This window comes from Quercus robur, chromosome 3, assembly GCF_932294415.1.
Source record: "Quercus robur chromosome 3, dhQueRobu3.1, whole genome shotgun sequence".
Classification (NCBI taxonomy): Eukaryota; Viridiplantae; Streptophyta; class Magnoliopsida; order Fagales; family Fagaceae; genus Quercus; species Quercus robur.
In genome coordinates, this window is record NC_065536.1 from 3361388 (window position 1) to 3376168 (window position 14781).

At 38.2% G+C, this 14781-nt stretch overlaps 1 protein-coding gene across 1 annotated transcript; it reads right to left on the reverse strand.

The window, feature by feature from the left end:
• Positions 1 to 5908: 5908 nt before the first annotated feature.
• LOC126716726 (RNA pseudouridine synthase 1) lies at positions 5909 to 9633 on the reverse strand. Its single transcript, XM_050417674.1, has 2 exons — positions 9229 to 9633; positions 5909 to 7495 (listed from the first exon to the last, which is right to left on the reverse strand). The coding sequence occupies exons 1-2, from the start codon at positions 9608 to 9610 to the stop codon at positions 6837 to 6839; spliced, it is 1041 nt and encodes a 346-aa protein (XP_050273631.1). The 5' UTR covers positions 9611 to 9633; the 3' UTR covers positions 5909 to 6836.
• Positions 9634 to 14781: the final 5148 nt, after the last annotated feature.

Below are 14781 nucleotides of genomic sequence, written 5' to 3' on the forward strand. Positions count from 1 at the left end.
GCCTTGCATGGTCCTCGGACTCAAGCCTATGGGGAAACACAAAAGAAAAAGCATAAGTTTTGGACAGAACCAAGGCCTTGCATGGTCCTCGGACTCAAGCCTATGGGGAAACCAAGTACACAAAAGAAAAAACATAAGTTTTGGACAGAACCAAGACCTTGCATGGTCCTCGGACTCAAGCTTATGGGGAAACCAAGTACACAAAAGAAAAAGCATAAGTTTTGGACAGAACCCAAGCCCTGCATGGTTCTCGGACTCAAGCCTATTGGAACGCCAACTACTCGGATGGGAAAGTCCTCGGCTCAAATACTGTAAAATGTTAAGGCCAGTGTGTTAAGATGGCAAAATGACCCCCTATTCAGTAGCCTAAGGAAACTGTTCATTTTGCGGGCGACATGTCCTCTGATAGTTACGTCTTACATTGTATCGAACACTCAGTCCTCATCTCGGATAATTTTGAGGTAAGTGTCGTCCCTCACTGGTCGGCATTGCTATGTCAAATAATTCTATTAAAGTTAGGGTGGCATCTTTTTATTAGCAAGTATTTTGGCCTTAGTTGTCATTGATTCAAATGCTATGTTATTGTGCCGAGCAACGCTTGCAAATTTATAAAAACATAGAGACAGAACATGCAAAGTAAAATAACGACAATTTTTATTAATATGAAAAATTATTACAACGTACAAAGAGGGGCTTAAACAAGCCTATACATATAACATTAGTAATACAGATAAGTATCGTTATTCACAGTCAGATGTCTTGTGAATTCGTCTTCAAAGTCTCCAATCTCTGCCTCAGTGTTGCTCGTATTGAGAGAAGAACCTTCTTTAGAAAAAGTTGAAGGAGAAGGAAGAAGAAGATGAAGGACAAGGAAGAAGAGGATGGAGGAGATGAATGAGGAAGATGGAGGAGATGAATGAGGAAGATGGAGGACATGAGTAAAAGAAGGAGGAGAAGAAGAGAGAAGAGATGAAAAGAAAGAGAAAGGAGCAAAAGAGGGAGAAGGAAAAGCACCAGGATGGATCTGGTGGTGGAAAGAAGAAGAAAGAGAGGCGAAGGGGGGCGCCAGTGAACGAAGAGAGGAAGAAGCAGGGGCACTTAGTCCCTGCCCCAGTCCTGACTCCTAACACGCTGGCGCCATGTTAGATATGCTCGTGAGAGAGCGGGTGGTACTGATGATGTGCTTCCTCGGCTCAGTCACGCCGAAAGTGTGACGTGACGAGTCCCTGCTTCGAATTTTGGCTAAAAGGAAGGCGAGACAAATCTTGAGTCTCTGCCATCCTTGCCCTGACCAAGCCATTTCGAGCTTCGCTAGAACATAGTGTTTCTGGGAGGGGAATGGTTTTTTCATTGCTTATTACTACGGTAAGTGTATTTCAGGCTAAGGTATAGCCGGAGAGTAAAAGTAAACTCCGGAAAGAATCTAAGGATTTCAAATTTTGGTGGGATTAAAGGGATTCATTTGTGGGGGGAACAACTCTTATTTCTTCCCTTTATATAGGGGACGAAGAGGAGAGTACTTAATGTGTTCAGATCTCCTAGGAAATCTGCAAACATGAATATGCCCGTTTCGTCCCCCCACGTCATCAAAAACCGTTGAATCTGGGAAGTCTCGTAAAGGGAGGACATTAAAGACGCGCTTCGTATAACCAAACGGCATAAACGCATCATGCGCAATTTAAGAGGAATATCTTGTAGACCGGTACATTCCCTGGGCAGGTGAAGAGTCGCCAGCGTCAGTCAAGGGCTGAATTAAATGGGCCATAATAAAGGCTCGGTATTACCAAAACCCCCCTCTCCAACCAGGAAGTCGGACAGCAGGGTTTTGAGGGGCTATTGTGGGGCCCAATAATTTATGGGTCATGTCCATTTGCTCGTGGGAAGTCCAAAGGCCCAAGCCAAAGAAAGCTACGGCCCAAGCTCAATAACATAAAGCCCAAACGGCCCGGAGATGTTGCTGAGGACAGTTCAGTCCTCAGCAGACCCAAAATTCCACCGAAGAAGAGGGGCAAAAACAGTATAGGACCAGACTGGAAAGGAGATCTAAAATATCTTGGGACAGCTGCCCTCATTACCCTTCCCAGATAAGACTCTACATCCAGCAGAGCCGGATTCTTCGGCTTTATCAACCATCCCCAACAATTCTGGGATTAGACTGACGGGACAAATATCAGTCTCGTAAAAGTTGACCCTACACATGGACGAAGGATAGCAAACGTAGGCTAGTATAAAAGAGAAAGTAAGTAATCTGGAGAAGAGGAGGGGGGGGGGGGATCCCATCTCGCCTGGGAGGAAAAACTCCAGGGATGAGAATGCCCGGATAATATATGTACACCACCACAAAAAACCCCACTGCCGGGTAACCGGGGAAAGGCATTAGTGCTCCTCGGACAGGATCCGAGGAGTCCAATCCTTCAGGTTATGAAGTTGTAGGGCTTGGATATCCATACTGAAGCCCTTTCTTACCTGAGTTCCCCTAAGATCCGGCCTGGACCAACGCCCCGTGACCAAAACGATAGCCTTTTAAACCCACTCTCTATAAATCGTATTGCGAGGGATCTTTCATGTACGAGCCCAACATCATTATTGGGCCGTCTAGAAATCGTGCCCCTACAATGACTATCAATAATATTTAAATTATATATATAGGAATTATATTATGCATCTTATTGTATATTTTTAAGTGTATATTAATAGGTAAAACTGAGAGAAAATCCAATAAAATTGTATATTGAATTTTAATTGCTGTCTAATATTGTGCCACATGTCCTATCTGTATATATTTTTAATTTAGGTGAATTAATGTTGTGTAAAAGACAAAGAGTCTAATATAAATAAACCATAAAAAATCCAATAAAAAGAGTAAACTCATGTGCATATCCAAAAATAAAATTTAAAAAAAAAATAAAGAAGAAAGAAAGAGTAAAACTCATGTATATATCTATGACTTAAATAAAATATAATTTGAATCTATACATGTGTAATTGTGTTGTTTTTAATTGTACCGTACATATGTATAGATTATACACTAGTATATTTATATAGCCAAAACTTAGAAAAAATCCAATGAGATTTTAATTGAATTCTCAATTTTGTGTCACATGTCCCATTTAATTTTTAATTTTGTGCCAAGTGAATTATTATGCGTAAAAACTGAAGAGTCCAAATCCAATTAGATTCTAAATTAGATTTTAATTGGATTCTAATATTCTGCCACGTGTCCATCTAAATTTTTAATTTTTGTGGCAAGTGAATTATTGGATGCAAAAACCAAAGAATGTAAAACCAATTAAATTCTAAATCATATATATATAATGAGAAACCATTACATATTTTAAAAATATATGGTTTAAAAACAGTGTAAGCTAATACCATATATAATTTGGACTATATAATTGTGATTGTTTTTAATTGTATTTGTACATATACACAAAATTACACACTAGTTTTCTTAATAGAAGAATCAGACAATGTCACCAAGTCACGAAACTCTTGATAAATGAAGACCATAATTTGGTTTGACATGGAAGTGTCATTTATCATTTAATGATGGGTATTCAAGCTTGAGTTCACATGAAATGGATTTGCGCTGAAGAAAGATTAATTTACAATCTTCCTATTCTCAAAATATTGATAATAACCATAATTCTTACCAATCTCTCACCTCCCAGAAAAAAATAATAATAATAATGGTCAACATGATTTTGTTTGCTAACTCTTCTTTTCGTAGCAATGAAGATTTGACACGATTGTTCTCAAAAAAAAAAGATTTGACACGATTAAAGGATTTTATTAACTTCTACATTAGTCAAAGAAGTGAAAAAGGAATCTCTATTAAATATTGCAAGTATTAGTATATGTCTAAAATGAAGCCCAGCTAGTTCCATGCATCTAATAATGCAAAGACCATACCTTTTTTCAATACACAATTTTAAATAGTCTTAGATCAAGTTTTTGCAAGGATTATGGTAAGAGTACCTATGGGTTATAGTGCACTAGCTCTATGGTAAGTTTGGCATTAGTTTTTAGTTTTTATGTATAGCTTTTTAAAATCTTAATTTTTTCCGCATTTTCTCACTCTTTTAAATTTTTTCAAAGTACAAGTATACTTTAACACACTTTCAGCAAAAAAATTTCTACAAAAACCTAAATAAACTATTCCCAAACTAACATTAAAGATTATGTATTTGATACATAAAATGTTCAATGAATATTAAAAACCACCATGTTTACAGCATTTTAAATCTGACTCAACAAACCACATTAATGTTCTCGTCCCCTTTCTTATCTTTTTCTCAAAGAATATATATACATACATATATATATATATATATATATATATACACACACTAGATGAGCTTGCCACAGCTTCTTTCTCATTTACACGTCAAGACACCTTCTGAAAATTTCACATGCTGAACTAGACTCCACTTGCTTAGGTGGTGGACAATGTTTTTCGTATTTTCTAATCTTTGGTAAATTGGTGTGATGGTTTTCTATGTTTAATGGAAAATAAATCCAATAGAAATGGAAAATGCTTACCACTTTTGAAACATTACATTCTCCATTGTTTTTTTTTAAGAAATTCATAAACGTGCCCTTAGAGAATAGAGAGTGGTGGACATTTTCTGAAATGTTACATACTCAACAAACTTGCCAAACCATCTCGAATAAACTCCACACAACAAGTATCTCTCCCAATATTAATGTCTCTATCTTCGCTTCTCTCACTCTTCTGAGTCTAAACGTTGATTGGCATTGATATTAAAAAAAAAAAAAAAAAAAATTATTTTTGTAAATTATTATTTTTTCTTAAATCAGTTGTTTTCCCACTTAATTTTTTGAATAGATTTCAATGTGAGATCTATTTTCCAATTTGAGGCTCTTAGATGGTCAAAAAAAAAAAATTCTATTTGGAGTTTGTATCCATGAATAGAAGTTTTTGTTTATATGATTATTTGGAATTAAAAGAAATATTAATGATTTTCTGTACAAATCACATAATAATAGAATATGTTTTCAGACCCATTTTCAGGATAACAATCAAACACAAGAAAACAAGTTAGTTTTCCAAAAAACGTTTCCATCAAAACAAATTGAGTGTTAAATTACCGACATTTTTTTCCTCATAGAATCTATATAACACCCAAAAGTTGAAGTATAACATTTATTGTTGCTATGTTTCTATTGAACCACATTAGCGTAACATTTTAGTTCACTTTAATCTATTTTGATCCACTCGGTCTATTGGGGTCTAGTTCATTTTGATTTACTTTGGTCCATCCAGTCTCAGTCCACTTTGGTAATGCTTTGGGAGCTCCATCATTGACAGTTATGTCACATACTTAGGGTAATCTTGGTAGATGGGTTAGGGACTCACACTTGTAAGTCACTTACTATTTCATTTTTCACTTAACAAAAAAACAAATCTTCAAATTTTTAGTACTACTAATACATATGTGCGGCCGAGGACTATGCTTACAACTTAAAGAACCTCTGATGTAAGTTAACAAATATGCGGGGAAAGACATAGTAACTCAATACAAAACATTGACATATTGGATGAACCTGGTTGCTTACTTTCTTCTGTAATAGAAATATAGCAATCTCATCTAAATGACTTTCTGTTTATCTCATTACCCTACTTAATTAGAAATCAGGTCCTCATCTTTAAAAGTATGCATGGGGCTGCAACAAGTAACATCCACCATTGAATTAACCACAAACAAGGCACCAATGATCAAATTTGATATGTGGTTAATTCCAAGGAATATGTTACAGTTAGTGGTGCAGGACAATATTGCTTTTATCCCTGGCTACTTTTATAGATAGATCAGTGGCCTTCCACTTTCCAAATAATAGAATGAAGAAACCTTTGTCTCAGATTATGCAATTTCAACAATTCATCTGACCAATAAAGCAATCATATGACATCAAGCTGCCTCATACAATTGTCCAACTAGGCAGTCATTTAACAAGGAAATAAGGTTAGCAATTACATAAATAAATAATGTGACAAAACTGGGAAAAGTACATATTTAAACTCAGCATTTCCTAGCTACTTGGTAACTGAGAGCTCATGCCACCAAAAATCAGAAAAAAGAAATAACATTTCTACAGGAAATTGATCCAATGGTTTCCTATAGACTAATTTTCATGTGAGAATAGTGAGTTTGTCATGTTGATAATTTCATCTTGCATGATGATAACTTCATCTTGTACTCTTCATGCATATGGAGTCCTAAAACACTTGTCACAACCGCTATAAAGCCATTTTAGGACAATTGATGCCTAGATGAAGATGTTCAGCATTTTTTTTGTGACAGCTGAGAAAGGCATAGTGATGGTGAGGAAAACACAATGATTCCATCAAAAAGGGATTTTTCTTGGAACAGAATTTTCCCTCCAACTCACTATATGGCATTCAACTGATCATCCACACGTGATCAATTTAATAGTCAAGTTACTTGATTAAATATGGCTTAACATGTCATGTGATTAAAGTACATGTGTTTAATCATCTAAATGCCATGTAATTGGTTGGAGGACATTTCTTCAATCCAATTTAAAGGAAAACTGTTCTTTTACTTGGAACCCTCATGTTTTGCTTTTAGCAACAGACCTTTGTATAGAGCACCTGGCAATTGAAAGGGTGAGATACCAGCCCCATGAAATATGAATTGGCTATACTGATGCCCACCAGAAATCTATAGCATCATCATGTCCACGCACAAAATTCCAGTTTGCACCTCACAAAAGCGAAAAGTCTAATAATGCCAAGAGAATCTTCCTCAGCCCGATACATCCAACAGGAAGCAAAGTAGGCCCTTTTGATATTATTGTTGCAATGCCTGGCTGGCCCATGAAGGCAGAGGTGCACAAAATGTTACTGGAAGACCAGTAACAGGGTGCTCAAAAGACAAGCTCTCTGCATGAAGTTCATGCCCATCATAACTTCTCCCTTTCCAATCTTTGACACCCTCATATTTCACATCCCCTATAATAGGAATTCCAAGATACTGGCAATGCAAGCGGATTTGATGTGTTCTTCCATTCCGAGGATAAGCTCTTACCACTACCTCATCCTTCTTCACATCACTGTCTATTAAAGCTTTCTCTTCAACTACTACAGTATTTTCTTCATCTTTCCTAAATTCAGATCTCTCTTTGAAGGACCCTTGTCCATTTATTGATAATACTTCAAATGATGTTTCCATGTCTTTGACCATTGACCCACCTGGTAGTACCCGGCCCACATCTGATGCAGCATACACACGATAAGCCCCAAATTTTGACCGTCCATGACCTGATTTAATGGTTATTTTTTCCCATTTTGGAGCTGGACCAACGCAGAGGGCAATGTATGTTTTGGTAACCTTGTGATCAGTGAATTCCTTAACCATCTTAGAGGCTACTTTGTGGGACTTTGTTATTAGCATAACACCACTGGTGTCGCGATCAAGTCTATTAGCTAGATGAAGCTCTGGAGGGCTCCCTACATTGAAACAGTTTTAACTCAGTTCCATATTCAAGAAAGAGCTATGACTTAATCTGTCAGAAAGCACCATTAATAGTTCCTGTTCATTTAAGAGCACATATTTAGCATTCACAAATCCAATCAAATGTATGGTTTGCTGCTTACGGAATCTAGTTATGGACATCAGATGGTGTTAGATTTCACATACTTTGTTGCAAAGTGACTTGAAATATCTATATTCATAATAATCTAGTGTAAGATGCATTTCAAATTTATTCACTAACCATCAAGCCCTGTATATGTAAAGGAAGCAATATTAAGAAGCAAATTCAAAGCACATCCTGGCAATTTAAGAAACTCTTAGTCAACTAACTCTATCAAGCACCGAAATAATTTTTATTGTCAGCTTGTAGTGCTATATGGCACTGATTTGATAACGACCTCATATTAAACAGACAAAGATGTATGAACAAAATTCCAACTCAAATCTAGCAATCAGTAAACTTCTTGTGGAATACAATTCCTTTGAAAAACAAATTGAATTTATGAGGATGCACATTTTATAAAACTCCATTTAGCAATCAAATAAACTTTACACAACTATCTCTAGAAGCTTAATATGTCAGAAAGCACCACTAATAGTTCCTGTTCATTATAGAGTACATATTTAGCATTCACAAATCCAATCAATTGTATGGCTTGCAGCTTACAGGATCTAGTTAAGGGAATCGGATGCTGTTAGAATTCACATAAGTTGTTGCTGAATAACTTGAAATATCTATATTCATAAGCACCTCATATAAGATGCATTTCAAGTTTATTCACTAATGAACAAGCCGGTATACGTGATGGAAGCTCATTTTATTGAGAAGCAATTTCAAATTGCAGTCCAGGAATTACAGCAACACTATAACAGTCAACTTAACTCTATCAAGCACCACAATATTTCCTATTATCAACTTGTATTTAATAAGATGCTGATTTGACAACAGCCGTTTTATCAAACAGACAAAGATGAATGAACAAAACTACAACTCAAGTCCAGCAATCAGTTAGCTTCTTGTGGAGTACAATACCTTGAAAACCAAATTCAATTTACTTGGATGCACATTTTATAAAACTCCATCAAGCAATCATTTAGTTTTACATGAATATACTCTAGCAGTTCATCACCCTAGTAATTCTTCACTCTTAGTTATCTAGAATATATTGTTTCATTCAATCCAACAAACTTCATCTAAGTTCAACATTTCCCAACCTCTTCCCTCCAAGTGCTCGCCAAGGAAACCACCATACGGATTATAAAACCATTCACAAATATTGAATTCATGCTCTATCTTGCTCTAGTTTAAAAGAAAACACAAATGAACTCAATAGTTCTATAGGCTAATCAACAGCATTGCATCCAAAAATATATATTATCTTCTTTTCTTTTCCTATACGTCCTCAGCAAAGTTATCATTTTTATATAAGCATTTCAGCTTCTCCATTGTAGCTTTATATGAGCTAAACATAATTCATATAAAACCAGCCGTCCGAGTTCTCAAATTTCACCAAATACCCACAAAATAAAAAACCGAGAACAAGCCAATGGAGACCTTCATCGAGTCTCCTGACTCAGACCGAGTCAAACTCGGACCCAGTGACCGAGTCAAACTCAGCCGTCCGAGTCCTCACATTCCACCGAATACCCACAAAACAAAAAACCGAGAACAATTCAAAAACAGCTTCACTGAGTTAAAAAGACGTACCTGACTCGGCCGAGTCACACTCACACAGAGCCATAGGCACCGATTCGAAGACTCGTTCACAGTACCAACCCTGAGGCTTGTTCACAACAACGAACCACTGGTCCTGGTATATCACATCAGGTCTTGGCAACGCAAAGAAGGAGTTGGACTTGGCAGACATTGCTCTGCTGAGCTCTATGTCCTTGGAGATAAGAGGAGGTCGAGGAGAGAGTGGCACTGGGTAATTCTGTAGGTTTTGAAGGTCGTTTTGGGAATTGGGATTTGTGGTTGAGTCAGCTTCGCCGCTTGAGTTTGGCATGGTGGCCATGGTGGTGAAGGAGCAGATTTGGGGTTTGGGGAACTTGGTAAAGAAGAGGGTGGGTTGTTGGAGTTGAAGTAGCATTTGTGCGAACCGTCGTCGTTTTGCTATTGGCCAATTCCATAAAATACTATTTCTTCTATTTTATTTTTGTTTTTCTTTAATAAAAATAAATTTAAACTATGTAAAAAAAAATTCTCCGAACATTGTTAAAGGAAACTTCCTTTAACTCAATATATGGTAGTTAAAGAGACAATTCACTTATGTGAAAAGTTTCATAAGTTGCCATGTAATAAAGTGGAGTAAAAATTATATACTTTTTATATGTATCCTAATTAGATTATTTTTATAACTTATTTTTTATCATTTCTAAAATACTTGTTTTCTCTCTTTTAACAATCTCACCGCTACTTATCTCATTTATCTTTTATCTTTTATTTATTTATTAACCATGAAGATACATTATTAGAGAATAGAGATGACAAATTTATTTTAATGGCATAATTTAAGTGTAAATTGTCTAATGTCTTCTTCTTCTTCTTTTGAATTAAACTGTCTAATGTCTATTAAAACTATATAATAGCTTTAGGATTGACTACTATTATGACCACTAACTTGTAACCCTATGCATATACATGGATACACTTAAAAATATATAATAAGATGCATAATATAATTCTTATATATAATTTGAATACTATTGATAGTTGTAAGGACTCAATTTGTAACAACCCAAAATGATACTAGGTTCGCACGTAAAAAAGGCCCAAACAATATCATTTGTAGAGCGTGGGTTTGAAAGGCTAGGTCTTGATTACCGGACGGTGGTTAGCCGTGGTGTTCATACAGAATTAAGCCGTGTTCGCTCAAGGAGTCTTTCTCCTTGAGGCAGTCTGGGAGACTCTGGTTCTTGGCCTTTTTTCCCAGCCCCCTTTCCCGAATTGCTTGCTTCCCCTTTTATATTAGCCTGTATCTCTTATCTTACGTCCACATGTAGGTTCAACTTTCCAGGACTGATACTTGTCCCATCAGCCCATACCCAAAGTGGTTGGGAGTGGTTGTAAAAGTTGAAGAGCATGGCTTTGTCAGGTGCAGAGCATTCAATGGCAGTAATGGCAGTTTTCCCTTTGTCCTTGGTCGTTATACTATCCAGCGTCCCTTTCTTTATCAACATAGATATTTTAGGTTTTTCCCAAAACTGTTCCTATACCGCTCTTGCCCTTTCTTTCAGGGAGACCTTGGATATGCCGAGGATAAAATTATCCTCGGCTATGTCTCAAGACTACTTGGACTTTTATTACACGTCCTCGGCTATACCCCTCCTCGGCTCGGGCCTTGGGCCCCAATGTAAAAATAGGCCAGGGCCACAATTTCTCGGGCCCCACAATAGCCCCTCAAAATCCTGCTGTCCGACCCCTTAGTCGGAGAGGAGGGTTTTGGTGATGCCAAGCCTTTATTACAGTTCGTTCAACTCTAACCTTCATTAGTGTTGGTGTCCCTTCATTTATTTAGTAAATACGCTGGGTTACGAGACATTTGTCTAGATTTTCACATTGGGCGCTCCTGCCGTTTCAGTGTACGAGGCGCATCTTTAATAGACTTACACTACAAGGCCGATCAAATCTGACGGTTATAGATGACATTGGGGAGTTGAACATACGCTACCTCATTTGCAGATCTTCTTGGAAATCTGTAAGGATTAAATGCCACTGAATTTACCTTCCATATAAGAAGCCAGACGAGAGGGTATTCCCTTCGTGTGAAGAATTTTTGACCTTCCTAAAGCCTCAAACCTCAAGTTGTGCTCAAAGTCTTCCTTATCAGCATAGCCAAAGCTTATAGTGTGACATGTTTGAAGTAAAAGCGGGGATAAAAAGATCACATCCTTCTCAGAAGCGTTATGTCTCTCCGAAACTTAAGATGGCTCGGTCGGGGCAGGGTTGGTTGAGACTCAAGATGCTTCCCATCCTCCTTCAGCCAAAATTCGAAGCAGGTGCTTGTCGCATCAAGCTTTTGGTGCGATTGAGCTGGGGTTATCCATTATCAGTACCAACCGCTCTCTTATGAGCATAGCTAATATGGCACCAGCATGTTAGGAGTCAGGGCTGACGCAAGGACTAAATATCCCTGCTTCTTCCTCTGTTCCTTCACTGATGCCCCCTTTTGCCTCCCCTTCTTCTTCTTTCCCATCACCAGATCCATCCTGGTGCTTTTCCTTCTTCCTCTTCTTCTCCTCATCCATCAAAAGAGGTCCTCCTCTCAATATGGTAGCTACTAGAGCAGAATTTAGCAAGTCTTCTTATTTTTGTTGCTTTTTTTTTTTTTTTTTTAATTCTAGTTCTTGTAATATGTTTCCTATATAGGCTTGTTTAAGCCCTTCATTGTACGCTGTACTACTTCTTTACATTAATAAAAGTTGCCATTGTTTTATTCTATGTATTCTTTCTTTCCTACAATGGTTATGCCGTGAATGGACGTACTACTGTATGACTTCTTTTCATTTTTATACTCTGAACGATGCTTAGGGCCAAAATCCCTGTTAATAAAAAGACTTTACTCTGCGCTTATTGAAACTATCCAGCATAATAATGCCGATTTGAACCAATGATACTTAGGGCAGAAACCCTTACTAAGAAAAAAAGAACAAGATGTTATTATGAGCTTATTAGAGCTGTCTGGCATAAAAATGCCGACCTGAGAAAACGATACTTAGGGCCGAAACCCTTACTAAGAAAAAAGATGTTATTATGAACTTATTGAAGCTATCTTGCACAATAAGACCGACCTGAGAAAGGGTTGTATACCCCAAACTGAACGAGATGATGGCTGAATGCTCGGTACTGTGTAGGAAGTAATCATCCGAGAATATGTAACCCAAAATGAATAGCCCCTGCGGGTCGCTGAGTAATAAGGTATTTCGCCATCTTCCTAATGACCTTCATAGCCTTAGTCTTTTCTGGTATTTGGTCCGAGGACTGAGCGACTTAGAATTCTCCTTAAGTAGCTGATTTTTCCATGGGTTTGAGTCTGAGGACCATGCAATACCTTAATTCTATCCAAAACTTGATTTTTAAGTAGTTAGTTTCCCCATAGGTTTGAGTCCGAGGACCATGCAATACCTTGGTTCTGTCCAAAACTTGATTTTTAAGTAGTTGGTTTCTCCATAGGTTTGAGTCCGAGGACCATGCAATACCTTGGTTATGTCCAAAACTTGATTTTTAAGTAGTTGGTTTCCCCATAGGTTTGAGTCCGATGACCATGCAATACCTTGGTTCTGTCAAAAACTTAATTTTTAAGTAGTTGGTTTCCCCATAGGTTTGAGTCCGAGGACCATGCAATACGTTGGTTCTGTCCAAAACTCAATTTTTAAGTAGTTGGTTTCCCCATAGGTTTGAGTCCGAGGACCATGCAATATCTTGGTTCTGTCCAAAACTCAATTTTTAAGTAGTTGGTTTCCCCATAGGTTTGAGTCCGAGGACCATGCAATACCTTGGTTCTGTCCAAAACTCAATTTTTAAGTAGTTGGTTTCCCCATAGGTTTGAATCCGAGGACCATGCAATACCTTAGTTCTGTCCAAAACTTGATTTTTAAGTAGTTGGTTTCCTCATAGGTTTGAGTCCGAGGACCATGCAATACCTTGGTTCTGTCCAAAACTTGATTTTTAAGTAGTTGGTTTCCCCATAGGTTTGAGTCCGAGGACCATGCAATACCTTGGTTCTGTCCAAAACTCAATTTTTAAGTAGTTGGTTTCCCCATAGGTTTGAATCTGAGGACCATGCAATATCTTAGTTCTGTCCAAAACTTGATTTTTAAGTAGTTGGTTTCCCCATAGGTTTGAGTCTGAGGACCATGCAATACCTTGGTTCTATCCAAAACTCAATTTTTAAGTAGTTGGTTTCCTCATAGGTTTGAGTCCGAGGACCATGCAATACCTTGGTTCTGTCCAAAACTTGATTTTTAAGTAGTTGGTTTCCTAATAGGTTTGAGTCCGAGGACCATGCAATACCTTGATTCTGTCCAAAACTTGATTTTTAAGTAGTTGGTTTCCCCATAGGTTTGAATCCGAGAACCATGCAATACCTTAGTTCTGTCCAAAACTTGATTTTTAAGTATTTGGTTTCCCCATAGGTTTGAGTCTGAGGACCATGCAATATCTTGGTTCTGTCCAAAACTCAATTTTTAAATAGTTGGTTTCCCCATAGGTTTGAGTCTGAGGACCATGCAATACCTTGATTCTGTCCAAAACTCGATTTTTAAATAGTTGGTTTCCCCATAGGTTTGAGTCCGAGGACCATGCAATACCTTGGTTCTGTCCAAAACTTGATTTTTAAGTATTTGGGGGAATTAACCCCTCGGCTATGGCGTGGGACCTTGGTTTAGGGGGATTAGCTCCTCGGCCAAGCTCCTAGAACCATCCGCGCTGCTGTCACTACGAAACGCAGCCCCTAGTGAAGAAACGTAGCCCCTAGTGGAACTTTACGCTAGAATACTACAACCGGCTGTTGGAAATGACGGGGGGATTGTCTCAACCCACCGCTTGTGCCAACACACAAGCCTTTCCCACAGACGGCGCCAATTGTAAGGACTCAATTTGTAACGACCCAAAATGATACTGGGTTCGCACGTAAAAAAGGCCCAAACAATATCATTTGTAGAGCGTGGGTTTGAAAGGCTAGGCCTTGATCACCGAACGGTGGTTAGTCGTGGTGTTCATACAGAATTAAGCCGTGTTCGCTTGAGGAGTCTTTCTCCTTGAGGCGGTCTGGGAGGCTCTGGTTCTTGGCCTTTTTTCCCAACCCCCTTTCCCGGATTGCTTGCTTCCCCTTTTATATTAGCCTGTATCTCTTATCTTATGTCCACGTGTAGGTTCGACTTTCCAGGACTGATACTTGTCCCATCAGCCCATACCCAAAGTGGTTGGGGGTGGTTGTAAAAGTTGAAGAGCATGGCTTTGTCAGGTGCAGAGCATTCAATGGCAGTAATGACAGTTTTCCCTTTGTCCTTGGTCGTTATACTATCCAGCGCCCCTTTCTTCATCAACATAGATATTTTAGGTTTTTCCCAAAACTGTTCCTATACCGCTCTTGTCTTTTCTTTCAGGGGGACCTCGGATATGCCGAGGATAAAATTATCTTCAGCTATGTCTCAAGACTACTTGGATTTTTATTACACGTCCTCGGCTATACCCCTCCTCGGCTCGGGCCTTGGGCCCCAATGTAAAAATGGGCCGGGCCACAAATTCTCGGGCCCCACA